Source organism: Petaurus breviceps, unplaced genomic scaffold (genome assembly GCF_028583685.1).
Source record: "Petaurus breviceps papuanus isolate PSGF00001 unplaced genomic scaffold, PetGlider_PUasm1.0 126, whole genome shotgun sequence".
In the NCBI taxonomy this organism is placed as follows: Eukaryota; Metazoa; Chordata; class Mammalia; order Diprotodontia; family Petauridae; genus Petaurus; species Petaurus breviceps.
In genome coordinates this window covers 6588473-6604293 of record NW_027185655.1, presented here as the reverse complement: position 1 = coordinate 6604293, position 15821 = coordinate 6588473, and the positions used below count along the sequence as shown (strand labels likewise).

Genomic DNA, 15821 nt, shown 5'->3' with positions numbered 1-15821 from the left:
GTCTCTCTCTCTCTCTGTCTCTCTCTCTCTCTCTCTCTCTCTCTCTGTCTCTCTCTCTCTCTCTCTCTCTCTCTCTCTCTCTCTCTCTCTATCTCTCTCTCTCTCTCTCTCTCTCTCTCTCTCTCTCTCTCTCTCTCTCTCTCTCTCTCTCTCTCTCTCTCTCTCCCTTTGGCTGTTATGGCTAGCAGAATGTAAACCGTGAAGCTCTCTTTCGGCCCTAAATCTATGATTCTAAGTGACTTAGATGCCGAGATGAGATGAGATTCAAACCTAGGACTTGGGACTCCAAGTCCAGTTTTCTATCCATTGTACCAAGAATTTTCAAAGGGTAGTCCATAGATACCTGGGGGTCTCAGAGACACTTTTAGTGGGATCCAGGAGACCAAAACTATTTTCATAGTAATACTAAACCATTTTAATTTCTAATATGGCTAAACATTGATAGATATAACCTACATAAAGAGAAACTCTTTGGGATCTTCAATAATAGAATGTAAACACCATAGCCCCAGCCTAATACATTTCTCTATGACACAAGGATGTAGGGTCTATTTCAGCACATGCTCACAGAAAAGATTTTTATATGGCGTCAATATGTTTGAGCTTCAGTCTTCCTGTCCATCCAGATTTCATCACTTTGAGTGACTGGTCAGCTGCGGTGGAGTCTGTGCTACACCTGGGCTTGCCATGGCGGGTGCTGAGGCCACAGCTCGTGACTCACACTACTAATAACATGTTAGAATACAAGTCCTGGCTGAAAGATTTAGCTAAGGAGCAACTGAGCCACGAGGTAAGATTTCCTACCTTCCTCCTCCCCCCCCAGTTCCAACTCCCCTTTTTGTGTTGTCTTTCCCCATTAGAAGGTAAGCGCCTTGAGGGCAGGGGCCATCTTGCTTGTTTGTACCTGTATCCTCAGAATTTAGCACAGTGCTTGGAACATAGCAGTTATTTAATGAACGCCATATCTATATCTATCTATTATCTATCCATCATCTTTATCTATCTTCCATATGATATCATCTCTCTGTCTCTCTGTCTCTCTCGCTCTCTGTCTCTCATCTATCTGCTCTGAGATATTGTAGTTAGCAGAATATACTGTGAGACTATCTTAAAAAGAGCCAGACAACGTGCCCAAACTAGAACTCATTATTTCTCTTCCCAAACCTTCCCCTCTTCCCACCTTTCTTATTACTGTTGAGGGTGCTACCATCTTCCCAAGCAACCACACTCGCAATCTTGTCCTCTTTCTCACTCCTCCCACACACCAATCAATCAATAAACACTTATTAAGCCCCTACTATGTGCCGGACACTTTGGGATGCCAAAAGAGGGGAAAGAGTCCCTGCCTTCAAGGAGCTTACAATTGGGGAGACAAGGTGCAGACAAATACATACAAAGTAAGCTATGTACAAGATAAATGAGCAATAATTAACAGAGGGAAGGCACTGGAATTAGGAGGAGTGGGGAGAGACTACCCGATCGTTTCTCCTCTCCCCTCACACTCCGCTGTCACTCTGATGCAATCCCTCATCACCTGTCACCTTGACTGATGCAGAAGCTGCCCAGTTGGTCTGCCTGCTCCATTCTATTCTCCACTCAGCTGACAAAGTGGTTTTCCTAAATGCAGGTCTGACCATGTCACTCCCTCACTCACTAAACCCCAGTAGCTCCCTGTTACCTCTGGGACAGCTCAAAACCCACCTTCTGCAGGAGATCTTTCTCAGTGTCTCTCCTCCTCTCCCCAGTGCCTTCCTTATGAGGTTATCTCCTATTTAAATTATATATATCTTGTATGTGCATAGTTATTTGTATGTTATGTCACCCCATTAGACTGTGAGCTCTTTAAGAACAGCACCTGTTTTTTTTTGGGGGGGGGGGTTGCCTTTCTTTATACTCCCAAATTCTGAGCACAGAATCTGGTATATAATTAATGGTTATTGATCAACTGACAAATAATCCCTTGTAACAAAGAACTTTAAAAAGGTGTGTGTGGGGGGTACTTCAACAAAATTAAATAATGCATCAACCAAATGTAATAGTATATGCTGTGTTCTACACCTATAAGCCACCCCCCCACCCCCACCCCTTCAACCCAGCCTGTGTAAAAGGGAGAGAGGGAGGTGAGACATAACCATATATTTAGAACAAGATGATGGATGCATACGTTTTGCATTAAATTGTTTGTGGAACTGAGGAATCTTCAGGGTTTTTTCCCCTCAAAAAGGAAATTATCATGGGCACTGATCACCAGGCTCTTTCATTTCTTTTTTAAAATAGATTTTTATTTTTGCTTTTGACATTCACTAGATATCTTCCTGTCCTTTCCGCTTTCCCTCCCAGAGGGTCATCCCTTACGAAAAAGGTTTTTTTCTTCCATTTTCAAATCCTACAATCACTATGATTATATTATAATTTAAAAAAAAAATCAAGATACTTAAGATTAGACCCCAAAGTAAAGTGATTTGTGTCTCGCAGAACATTCAATCCAGTTTACTAGAAGTGCTGTACAGAAACAGATCCAACCTGGAGACCATATTCCGGATCATAGACAGTGATCATTCAGGTAAGCACATAATTTAATCAATGCACTTCTGGAAAATGACCTGAATTTTACAAATTCTAAATCAGTGGTGTCAGATTCAAATACAAATAGATCCCTATGGGCAGGGGGCACAGGGGAAAGGCTTTTCCTATAGAATCCACTCTCTAACTAATAGAGGAGGCTTAGATGTTTTGTATTATCTCTTTCCTTTGAGGTCTTCCAAAAGTGACTAAAGTACCATCCAGTAGGGACAGCGTATTATGGTCTCAAATGGAACTTCTTAAAGTTCTTGTAATCCCAGGGTGCTGTCCCCACACCAGTATACAAGAAGCATGTTCATTTGTAGTGTCCCAAGGGAATGGCCAGTCAGAAAGATTCTGATGCCTTCCCCCTAATTTCTCCCCCTTTTATATTGAAAATCAGTTTTTTGTTGAAAATTAGAAGAATGCAAATTAATACAATCATGAGGCACTCACCTCAAACCCATCATATTAGCAAAAAAAGGGAAAATTAGTTGTTGGAGGGGCTTTAGGAAGATAGAAATACTAATTAGATATCAATTCAAATACTGATTTGATCAATTCAAATCAGATAGCAACTTGTTACAGATTTACCCACAAATACACACAGCTTCACTGGGAAGAATAAATCTTTCTTTCTTTCTTTCTTTCTTTCTTTCTTTCTTTCTTTCTTTCTTTCTTTCTTTCTTTCTTTCTTTCCTTCTTTCTTCCTTCCTCCCTCAATCTTTCTTCCTTCCTTCCTTTCTTTCTTTCTCTTTCTTTCTTATCTGTCTGCTATTATATATATTATCTATATATCTGGATATAATATATATTATCTGATATATCTGTATATCACATGGAGGGGCACACATGGGGTCTACTGGAGTCAGCTTGAATTGACTGGTGAGAGCTGATTGTTACAATTGAAGTGTGAGCATTCATACCTCAGTAATCAGCCAACACTACAAATTGGGGTTTGATTTTAGTGTTGTGTTGATTTTTTTCAGATTTAAGAAAGTGATGGAGAAAACGTAAATAATACAGATTGCACTTAAAAGTGTGTCAAGTATACGTTTTTAGAGAGTTAGTTAAACACAACACACACATGTCAAAGATGCACACAGAGGGAATGTGCCTAATCAGGGCACACAGGGGGAGGGGTGCTCCTGTAGGAAACCCAAGTGGGAAAAGCCCTTGTCTGACACTGTAAGTCACTGATGTTTTCTTGTGATGTCATTAGGCCCCTATTGTTAGACCTGTCTCCCCAGGGTCTCACAGTCCCCAGCATCCCCTGCAGAAACTACTTGCATGTATAGTTACTGCCCGACATTCCTCTGCTACACATTCATCAACTTCTGATTCCATTGAAATGCTTGGAGGACTCTTCAAACAAGGGACAGGGTTGCTAAGGTCTTTTAGCTTAGAGCCCATAGGATTGCTTATTTTAGCAAAAGTAGATAAGCAACACCAGCCCCCTTTCCTCGCTGGATTCTCACTCCTTCAGTCTTGGACACTAAGATATGTCTTTCCATCACAGGGCTCATCTCATTTGATGAATTCAGGCAAATCTGGAAGCTCTTCAGTTCTCACATGAACATTGACATTAGTGATGAAAGCATCTGTGACCTGGCTCGGAGTATCGACTTCAACAAAGATGGAAACATAGACATCAATGAGTTCCTCGAGGCCTTCCGCCTGGTTGAACAGTCTTACTTGGAGGACAAAGACTCAGAGCTAAAGAGCTTGGAGACTAGTGACAGCAGCTGTAGTAGCCAGGGAATCCACTGACCGTGGAATCCACCAGTCAAAGTGCCTTAGAAGAATCTCTTCTGATTTGCTCTGTACCTCTAGCTTCCTCACTACGTAAATCCTCATCACCTCTTTAAAAAAATAGCTTGTTGGGAAATTTGAAAAGCAAATAGGTTAGGAAAGAGTATGAAATTGGAAAGTTTTGTATACATTCCCTATTACACTGTCCGCTTCTCCTCCTACGAGGAGGTTAGTTTTTAAAAGGGAATGATCCAATAAATGAATGATCGATCCATACCAATGCAATTAGTCCAATGTAATAAATAAAAATTTTCATTCTGATATATTCCTCCAGTTGGAAGACCATTACCTAGGCTTATTCCTTTCTTCTTATCAAATGAGATAATATTTGTAAAGAGCTTAGCACAATGCCTCGTACATTGTAAGTGCTTAATATAAATGCTTGTTCCATTACCCCTTCCCCTTCTTTAGGAGAAAGGAATTTTTCAAATTCTGCTTTAAAAAAAAAGAAGGAGGTGGAGCCAAGATGGTGGAGAAAAGGCAGCGGCTAGCTTGAGCTCTCCCTAAAACCCTTAAAACACCTTTAAATAATGCTATAAAACAATTCCTGGGGCAGCAGAAACCACAAAAGGACAGGGTGAAATAATTTTCCAGCCAAATACAGTTTAGAAGGTTGGCAGGAAAGGTCTCTCACATCTGGTGAGAGTGGAGTGCAATCCAGGCCAGCACAACCCCAGCCCCAACAAACCAGGAGCTAGCCTTGGGGGTCACTGAGTCAGCAGCAGCAGCTCTTGGGGACTCTCACTTGTGAATGGTAAGGGGGTCAAACAACTGGTCAGCAGGCGATTACAGGGGTCTCTTTGCTAGTAGTGAGGCAGGACTCTGTTGCTTTGCCCATAATCAGATCCGGGTCACTGTCCTTGGTGGCAATCCCAGGGAGAGAAGGGACACTAGCACAGCAGAGCTCGCAGCTGGAGTGGAACAGGGACCCTGGTCACAGTGCCAGGGCAGAAAAGAGTTCTTGTGGTCACTCACAGACCAGAGCACAGGTCAGGAGAGTAGTAAACACACCTCTCCTTAGCTCATGACTCCTTGGAAAAACTGAAGATTTACCGGTCCCTAGAAGTAGGTCTGAAAACAGCGGCACACAACCTGTGAAGCTTGGGACAATGTGCCCTCCACCCTGGAAGCTACTTTAACAAAGAGTTAAAAGTCATGAAATAGACTGGGGAAATGAGCAAACAACAGGAAAATATCTGACCATAGAGAGTTACTATAATGACAAGAAAGATCAAAACACATACACAGAAAAATCTTACCTTAGACACTAGCTGTATGACCTTGAACAAGTCACTTAAACTCTGACTCAGTTTCCTCAACTGTAAGATAAAAATAATGATAGCACCCAGATCCCGGGGTTGTTTTAAATTATTTGTGACAACAAGGTGATAATGTGACACTGAGCCAATTACTTACCCTATGTCTGCCTCACTTTCCTCAACTCTAAAATGATGATAATAGCACCTACCTGCCAGGGTTACTGTGAGGATAAAATGAAATAATATTTGCAAAGTGTCTTGCAAACCTTAAAGAGTTTTATGATTATATTATATAATATATAATAATATACTAATAATCATATTATATATAATATGATATATATAAATATACAATATATTTATATATAGAATATATATTAATATATAAATATAGAATATAATAGAATATCCTTCTATATTGTGGAGATCTGTGCATGGATCTCCATTCAGTGAAAATGTGACTGAGGATCAAAGGAGAGAGAAAGACAAGCAAACTCGTGATGGGATAATATGACAAATTGCCTGGTCTAAAGATGGAAATGGATAAGTTCTGGAATCAGACCCAAAACTTAGCAAAGAGGGTGATTCAATTCAAGTGATGTTATTATTGGGAAATTAACTCTCCAGACATCTTGGCTGGATGGGGGCAGGGAGTGGGGTTCTTGTCGCTCATCCTTCATTCTCGATGAAGACCAACACCCCTCTGAGGGTGATGACTTGCACACAAATTGGATTTAAGCGAGGTAGGGCTGTGCGGAGTCATCAGCCTCACTCTTTCCTCCACAGTCATTGAAGTCCAATGGCAAGACAAAAGTCAAAACAGACAGCGATGGCCCAGGATGCAGGGGGTGACCTTGGCCTTTCCATATTAAGGTCTTTCCAAGGCCTCAGTATTTGTCTGAGGCAATGCCCATTCAATGACCAGAGAAGAGCAGCTGATTAGCTTTTATGGACTTTCTTTTTTTTTGAGAATGTGGAACAAGAGAGAGATGAGGATACTCCTTCTGCACCTGATTCTGATCTATGAGGAGTCTGGGCTCAGGTCCCATGTCTGGCACATATTATCTATGACCCTGGCCTGGTCACTAGCTCTCTTTTTTGGTCACTAACTCAGTGCTCTAGGTAAGTAAGACTAATTAATTGTATTAGTTCCAACTCAAAGTTATCACAGGTGCAGTCCCTATACTTCTCCCTCACTGAGAGAATATTGTAGACATAACATATTTGGATTTGAGCAAAGTATTTGGCAAACATTTATGTTATGGTAAGGGAGAGAGAGAGAGACAGAGAGACAGAGAGAGAGAGAGAGAGAGAGAGAGAGAGAGAGAGAGAGAGAGAGAGACAGAGACAGAGACAGAGAGACAGAGAGAGACAGAGAGACAGAGAGAGAGACAGAGAGACAGAGAGACAGAGACAGAGACAGAGACAGAGAGACAGAGAGACAGAGACAGAGACAGACAGAGACAGAGAGAGACAGAGAGAGACAGAGAGAAGACAAGACAGAAGAGAAGGGAAGAGAAGAGGAGGAAAGGAGAGGAGGGGAGAGAAGAGAAGAGATAAATATAGGTTGAGTTTTGGTGTCATTCCAGCATATAAACAAATGTTTTCCCCATGCTACTGGCCACAGTGGAACACTATTCAGTTGTAAATAAAGTAAGGCAGGAGTTCCTAGTTTTTTGGTGTGTGTCTTGGATCACTTTGACAGTCTGGGGAAGCCTCTAAAGCCCTTCTTAGAATGATTTTTTGGAAGTGTATAGAATAAAATACATAGGATTACAAAGGAAGCCAATAACATTAAAATAGAAACCAAATATATTGAAATAGAATTCTGTGTGTATACATATAAATATATATATTTTCTCTTTATATAATATTAACATAATATACAAATATATACATATATTTAAAGCAAGTTCAAGGACCCCAGCTTACAATGTGAGGAATCTGGAAGTCAGGTTATCTGTCACAAAAATGGGGCATGTGACCTCAAGAAACTGAGCATTGCAGATAAAGTGGTTCTGTGTGGATATTAGACTTTCTGTTCTTCTGCCATTAGAACCTTCCATCCGATCTCCAGGCTCCATTTCTCTGCCCGCTCTTCAAATTCAGTTGACCCTGGTACTGATCAGATATGTTTTATATGGGCCCCACTCCCTAATCCTTGGAGCCCTTTGCTTTATATGCCTCAGGTTTTAGGGGGATTTTTGTACCATTTGTCTTTTCCATGCCACCTTAGTAAATATATTTTTTTTCCTAAAAACTAATTGAAGTTTAGCTATCAGCACTAAGCGGGGGCTCATGAGGGACAGTCCTAGAAACCCCGCCCCTTTGGGTTATAGCTAGGAATCTGAGGGGAATGTTTTGCTGCTGCCTGGGGAGCTGGCTTGCCAGAGAGAATGGGATTTGGGCTAATAGCCGCAAAAGGAGACGTTACATGTGTGTGCACATGTGGTTTTTCTCTTTAAAAATGTGGGTTCCCTGAGGACAGGAACTGTTTCCCCTTTGTCTGTCTCCAGTCCCTGGACTGTAGTAGACAATAAGTGCTCATTTATTGATTAATTTGTACTACTTCTGCTGATACAAAATGAGAACTCTGTACATTTCAGTAGATTGGTTTTGTAGTTGTTATGGCCAAAAATAAACAAATGTTTCTACAAAGATAAGTTAGTTGGGGCAGCTAGGTGGTACAGTAGATAGTAACCAGCCTTGGAGTCAGGAGGATTTGAGTTCAAATCCAGTCTCAGATACTTACTAAGCTTTGTGGTCCTGGGCAAGTCACTTAACCCTGATTGTCTCCCCCCCCCCAAAAAAAAGACAGTCAAATTAATGGATAAATGGATAGAGACGTCAATAAATAAATGAATGAAAGTCTAACACTCTGGTAATGACTATTTTTGAACTTAGCTAATTGGCTATAAGATAAGATATCTAGAGTTAGAAGGTATCTTTAAGACATCTGTTTTCACCTTTTTCATATGAGGTGACTGAGGTCCAGGGATATTGACCTAAGGTTACATAGGTGGCACATGAAGGCAGCATCTGAAGGTCCTCTGACCCTAAAGCCACCTTGACCTTCACAACAAGACTTTCTAACTTAAACTTGACAGGGAATGTGCTCTGCTGGCATATTTTATTGCCCCCCAGATCACCAATTTGCTCCAAACGGGACTTTGTGAAAGGGAAGATAAAATTTAATGTCATATATAAAGAGCCACTAAATGTGTCTCTGTAAGGGTTATGGGATTTAAAGATCTTCCATGCCCCATTGGACTTGCTGACGCAGCAGGAAGGGGCGGAGCAAGAGGAAGCGGAAGCCAAACTTGAGTTCCTGCGGTGGCTGGCGGTGGTGGCGACGGCGGCAGCAGCAGCAGAGGCAGCGGCAGCGCAAAGCCCTTTTTGAGTTAGCCAGAATTTCTGCTAAGGACTCCTGCTGAGGACTGCCAGGGGCCGGAGCTGCTGGGAGCGCGCTTCCCAGACGCTGGGTGGTTGCTGTGAGTGGGGACAGGAGGACCTTTGCCTGAGGTAGCCTGTTCTGTTTTAAAGACTTGAAAATGTGGGTGCTTTCTACTTTATCTACCTGTGCCAATGTCATAACTACTCTGATGGCTTTCACTTTCTGGTTTTGGGACTCAGTCTTTTGGTATCTTAATAAATTTTCTAGTTTATTCCCCCATATGGCAAGCATGATGTATTTTGTGATGGATAATTATATCAGCATATCTGTAATCTCCATAGGCATCGTGAATATGGAATTGCTGATACAGTCTCCAATGAAAAATTTTTGTCACCAAATGTACAGGAAATGTCTGTTGCCATTAAGATAGTGAAATGAACTATATAATAATCAATCAACAAGTATTTATATAAAGACTGACTTGCCAGGTAGCAACAGAACATGCAAGCAGTCAACCACACCTTCATTCAAAGTTCTCCTTTATCTGTGTCTTTCTTCTGTACTAAAACTAGCTATGGAAGGATCTATCAGTGCATCAAAACCCCTTTAAGACGTATCATTAGTCATTTTAAGAAAGCCTATCAAGGAGCAGATTATGGGGTGAAATTGATTAAATCTAAATTGATCCTATTTTGTTGTAATAAGTGGCCTACCTTTGGGGTAGGATGGCCAATGGAAGGGACCTTTGACAGAAAAATTGTGGAGGCCGTTTGGGAAATAGTTACAAGGAATCCTGGGTACCCTGACCAATTTACCTATATCGATGTATGGCTTAACCTAGTCATGCACAACCCTCTGTGACTGAAAACCTGTTCATTAGAAAAGGGTATTTGGGTACTTGTTGCCTGACAAAAACCCAAGCAGTCAACCTCCCCCCAAACCACCCCCTGTCTTGCAGTCACCGGAGGAGGACCTCACCCCACCTTATAATCCAAGGCCACTCTAATTGGTTCCAACCTCACCAGACTCTTCTAACCAGACAGGGGTAGCTTATCACGGGGCTCCCTCTTCCTGGTTCTGTCTTTGTGTTCCTTTGTCCACTAGCACAGATGTTCTGGTCACAGCCCACCAGCCCAACTAGAAAACCACTGGGTCAGAGAAGTGGGAGGCCCGGAAAACCCACATACACCCTAGCAAAAGATCAATGAGCCGAATGCAAGGGAATTAGCCATTAGAAAAACAAATGACCAAAAAAAGCCCTTAACAGGAACTCCTCCAGTTGCTGAAGGAGTCCTTGTTCTGGCTGCCCCCCGCCTTGCCTCCAAGCCTGTAATCGTTATGGGATTTGAAGGTCTTCCATGTCCCTTGAACTTGCTGGTGTAGCAGGAAGGGATGGGGCAAGAGGAAGCAGGAGCCAAGCTAGAGTGTGTGCAGTAACTGGAAGCCTGCGGCAGCAGCAGCAGTAACAGTGGCACAAACTCCTTTTTTTTGAGCCAGCCAGAATTTCTACTAAGGACTCCTGCTGAGGACTGCCAGGGACAGGAACTTCAGGGGGCCGGAGCTGCTGGGAGCATGCTTCCTGGATGCTGAGCAGTTGCCATGAGTGGGGAGAGGTGGACCTTTGCCTGAGGTAGCCTGTTCTGATTTGAAGGCTTGAGAATGTGGGTGTTTCCTACATTAACTATGTCTGCCAACTTCATAAATACTGTTGATGGATTTGACTTTCTGATTTTGGGACTCAGTTTTCTGGTATTTGAATAAATGTTCTAGCTTTGTCCCCCATGTAGAGAGCCAGGTATATTTTGTGATTAATAATCATATCGGCATATTTATAGTTACCGTAGGCATTGTGAATACTGCATTGTTGATACAGAGCCCCCGACCCTTCCTCTGACAGTGTAGCCCTCCCAATACATGCTCATTCCCGCTCAGATGATTCCTTCACAGAACAAAAAGGGGAAACTTCTCCCCTAAGATCTGAGAGAAAAAGGGTCACTTCACTGATCAAAGAGAAGTAGCTTTCAAAGCTGCACTTTGGAATGGGGCTAGCACTTAACCCTTTCCTGGGTCATAGAAAAAGAACTGTGCAAAATCATTGGGAACATAAATCCAGGTAATTGAATTCATTCTGGTTACTATTTAGCACTAAGATAAATTGGCAAATGCACAGATCTGAAATTTTAAAGGAATGAACACCTGAGAAGGAATTTGAGTTAACCCCCCCCACCTGGTGAAAAGAAAAAGGGGAAGGCACAGCAGCTTTAACAGAGCTCCCACTAGCAACAGCCCTAGATCCGGGTACCCTGAAGCCCACCTCACCCCCCGCCCCCAGGTAAGCAGGTGAACCTCTCCTCTAACCTGGAGTTTCTGCTTCAAGTTCCCCAAATCCCCTCCTCAATGCTCCCAGCTACAACCTCCTGGCACTCCCCAGTTCTTAGTCCCTCCCACACAAGGAGCAGTGCCCTCTTTCTCCTTCTTTCCCAAATCGACCACTCCCACAACCAGGTGTGCTACCGTGGGGAGATGAGAAAATGAGGTCAGAAGTCAACCAGCCTCTGCACTTGGTAAGATCAATAATTTTTATATGTAATTTGGAAATGCAATTAATGTCATCTCACAGTTTATATTATTGTTGTATTTCTACACTGTATATTATAAAACCTGAGTGATCATTGTGAGTCAGAAATGGTGTTAGATAAAGCAATTTTTGTGCTATAAAATCTGATAATTTAAAGCTGTTATATTTGGGTTACAAACAGGTAGTATTAATACTGCTGCATTTAAAATTTTGGCCATTATGAATACATGGTGATTTAAAGTTATAGTTTCCACCTTGTTAATGATGAGATGAATGATTTTCTGCAAGGTGAATTGGAAATGACAAAGCAAGTTTTAGTCTGAATTTAGTTGAAACTAAGACAATGGAAAATTTTGTTTAAAACCAGTTAAAACAAGTTGGCTCTCACTTAGAAAAACTGTAAGATTGTTAAATAAATTATTTGGGATTATTGTTATAATGTTAAAACCTAAAGTTGATAAAGTATGTGGTTTTCATCAGTCCAGAAGAAGAATATCATAGAGTGGACAAGCTGGGGTCCCTATTGATTTCTCCTTATTTGTAAACTTGCCAGATCCCCTAGAAACCAACTGGTGGGTAAGGCCATCAGCCCCAGGAGAAAACGAAAAGCTTGTTTGGGTTATGGAGTTCCTAAGCAACAAATTTGGCTTACTGAGAACTGAAATTTCTTATGTATATAAGTCATGGTAAAATAAAAGCAATTGTGTCAGGCCCCCAGCTGTGACTAGTGAGACTTGCCATTTGAGGTAAGAGCCACTGGGAGTGCAACTAGTTTTATTTTGAGCTTGAATTAAGATATAGTTGTCTGCATTAAATCAGTATAAATGCCACAAGCTACTCCGAGGGAATTCTGCTACAGGTGAAGGTTTGCTTTTGGAAAAAGCCAAGAGGACAATTTTAGCCTCAGTCTAAAATGGGACCCTCCTGACTTAGTTTCCCCATTGTCTTCCTTTGAAAAGGAACGTTTTCCACCTGGCTATTCCTGAGTCTGGCTATGAGATGGAATTAAAGTGACTCTTATCTGAATTCAAACAGAGCTAAGGATGTCTTACCCTGTTATTATCTAGCATGTACCTGCTTTTTCCTTTTATGACAGATTTCTCTAATTAGACCAAGTGGTCAGTAAAAGAGAGTTAAAATACAATGCAAGTATGTGAAATTTTGCTGTTCTCAACCTGAATGTGTAGTCATTCCATATCCCAAACAACTGGGTAAATTAATACATGGGCTTGTCATCTGCCTACCTGCATAGTCAAGTAAAAGGTTAAATCCCTGGAATAGAACATTTTTTTTCTGCATGACTTGGGAACATTTAGACAAAGGAAAAGAAGTTTGTGAAACAAAGGTACAAATACAAGTTAATCATTATGCCATATGCTGAGGCTGGGATACATCTGAGCTACTAAAGTGTATGTTAGATCTGAGCTATTCAGCCTAAAATTATATTCCTTTCTACAGCCTAAATAGTTTAGTAAAAAGGTACTTGGGCTAGTCAACTGTCTATTACTAGATAGATATATGAGTCTTTCTCCTTATATCTTGGACCCTGCATATTGAACTTCCCTGTTAGATTTGTGCCTCTCAGATCACAGGCCAATTCTACAGTTGGCAGCAATCAGTGGATACCAGTCTATTCTCACCCATCATCCCCTGAATGTGATCTATGGGTCCCTTGGGACCCATTGAGACAGGAACAACTCTACTTCCCTTTCCAGCCTAAAGAAGCTATGGAAGCTGAGACCTCCGTCCATTCCCCCAAATGATTTTGGGCCCTAACTCCTTGAGAGGGGAATAATGGAATCCTAATGAAGCTGCCCCCAGCCCCAATATTCAAACCTCCATTTAGCTAAGCAGCATCCCTCTGCTGTCTGGCCTTTTTCCCAGCACCTCCTTCCACCCAACCTGTTCACACTCAGATGATTCCTTTGCTAAACGAACAAAAAAAAAGAAGTGGGGAGGGAGTGGGTCAAGCATCTCCATCAAATCACTCATTTGGGAGCCAGAAAAGTGAGCTTACTCCTGAGAGACAAGTACTTCACTCCCCAATATTCTGTTAAGTATTGTCACAAGGTGTTAGTGGTAGTTAAGAAAATTCTGAATGAACTCCTTCCCCAGTTTAACTTTCTGATTGGGTTGGGCTCTGATAATGGGCCAGGTTTTGTGCCTACCGACTGCAGATCTCAGGCCGAGCAGAGTGGATCAACCGGACCTTGAAGGAGTTCCTCGCCAAATTAGTAAACCTGGCTCACCCTTCTTCTGGCCCTAATCAGAATCAGGTGTACCCCCTCAATTGAATTGGGCTTTCTCCCTTTGAAATTATGGATGCATGGCCTCTACCTGTCCTGCTAGTGATTAGAGAAGAGTTATGAACTGAGGCTACTAATCCCTCCTTAATTAAGTTCCTACAGGGATTACAAGTGGTTCCAGATGCCTTGCCTACATCAGATCCTGTATCCTTGCCTACAACACCCACCACAGTCAAAATGAATTCTATCCCTGCCTGGTTCCACCACTCTTGAGTGAAATTAGCTGCCCCTGACAAATGGAAGGTGGACCCAGGGACCAGATTTTCTCCAGTCAAGATTTTCCCGTGTTTCCCCATAGTGTTATTGTGGCCCTTTCTCCATGTCAAATCCCCATGTTCCTAAGGGTAAAAACACCTGGATTATTAGAAAGGGGGCCAAGTACTCTGGACATTCTAGGCAGAAGAAGGCTCATGGATGAGTCTGCCCTCTGCCCTGGTTTCTCCACTGGTGCATTTCTATTGTCACTTTCCACTCTGCATCAGTGGCCTAAGGGAAGGTCTGGGGGGAACCTCAATATTGCAAGGTCAAAACACTTCGCAGCCCAACCTTGGCCCTAACTGTTGGCTTTGCATGAATACCCAGCCCCCCTTTTATGTTGGTCTAGCCCTTCCCGAGGAAGACTCCCAAACATCCAGTTTTACTGCTTCTTGGCCTGGCCCCCCACTATAGGCCTTTGTTTGTTTTTCCACCTCTCAATCCCGTATTCAAGCTTCCCTTGTAAAGGAATCTAGGTATCAGTCCCCGCATGAGTCGCTTTCTGCCCACTATGACAATGTCTCCATCACCCCGCTACCAGACACCCACCAATTGTGAGTCAAGGGTTCAACTGTGAGTCAAAGGTTTGACTTTTGACAAAAAGTGGGGATTTTAGTAACCCCCCATTTTGTGAACACCCCCCATCTCTCCCCATCATAGGAGAGCTGCCTAGGAAACCTGCCAACAAAGCCCAGGCAACAAAACCAAACAAAAAAGCCCAAGCCTGCTACCTGAAGCCCATAGCCTCCTCCCCCCCATCCCCTTCTGTCCAGTTCTTGAAATAGATTTGGGAACTTTCCACTCGTGAAAAAATTGATTGCTGGACAACAATTATTAAGCAACACTATCCTTTGGCTTCTGTATTTTCCCTGCTTGCTTCCCTTGCTGACATTTATGTTGTGGGTTTTGTCTATATAAACCCCGAGATATATATGCTCGGGGCTGCCTGATTTGGGTCTATGACCCCTGGAAGGCCCTGGGTTAATTATGCTCCACAAATAAATTCCATCTAAATGATTAACAGTCTCACTTGCTGTCATTTCTGTTACAACACAGAGTGAAGAACGTGGACACAACAACGACCAGGCAAGGACAACCCTGACAAGGCCAGTGACCAGTAACAGAGTGGGCTGAAGACAGCTACCCGGACTAACCTTGTCAGTCCAGTCTTGGATGCCAGGGGAAGGAGTGTCTCAGAGACCAAAATTGAGGACTCGGACTTTCCACAATGCATGGAACATCCACGCAGACTCAACCATTTTCTTTTTTCACCTCCTACATTTCCTTTCCTTCAGGCACATCAGACCAATTACCTTATATACATTATGCACAAGCCGTTCTTCCTTCATATTTTAGTTTTTTAACTCATGAGTTCCCCCACCCATGGTTCTCCTTATCAAGCTGACCCTCTCTTTCAAATGCAACCCAAGTGTGCTGAAGCTCCGTCCTTGAGTCGTAGGCCAGAACTATTCCTGTGATTTCTTCTGGGTCTCACCCAAAAGATGTCCATTCATAGAAAGGAATTGTGAAAGAGCCCATAATTCTCAGCCATCTGGGATTTGGAGAAGGAATTTCTCAGACAAGACATGACTCATGATCCTTATACCTAACCCTTTACAATGTTGTATGTTGGACCTCCTTACAACCTGACCTCC

General features: G+C 42.4%; 1 protein-coding gene across 3 annotated transcripts in view; it reads left to right on the top strand.

The window, feature by feature from the left end:
• Positions 1 to 4660, top strand: part of PPEF2 (protein phosphatase with EF-hand domain 2) — a 24604-nt gene extending 19944 nt beyond the window's left edge. For all 3 annotated transcript variants that reach the window (XM_069091933.1, XM_069091925.1, XM_069091914.1), the window contains 3 exons: positions 627 to 790; positions 2476 to 2563; positions 4082 to 4660. In XM_069091933.1, coding sequence (XP_068948034.1) covers positions 627 to 790; positions 2476 to 2563; positions 4082 to 4332 — 503 coding nt within the window. In that variant the 3' untranslated portion in view covers positions 4333 to 4660. The remainder of the gene's footprint in view (positions 1 to 626; positions 791 to 2475; positions 2564 to 4081) is intronic.
• The last annotated feature ends 11161 nt before the right edge of the window (positions 4661 to 15821 follow it).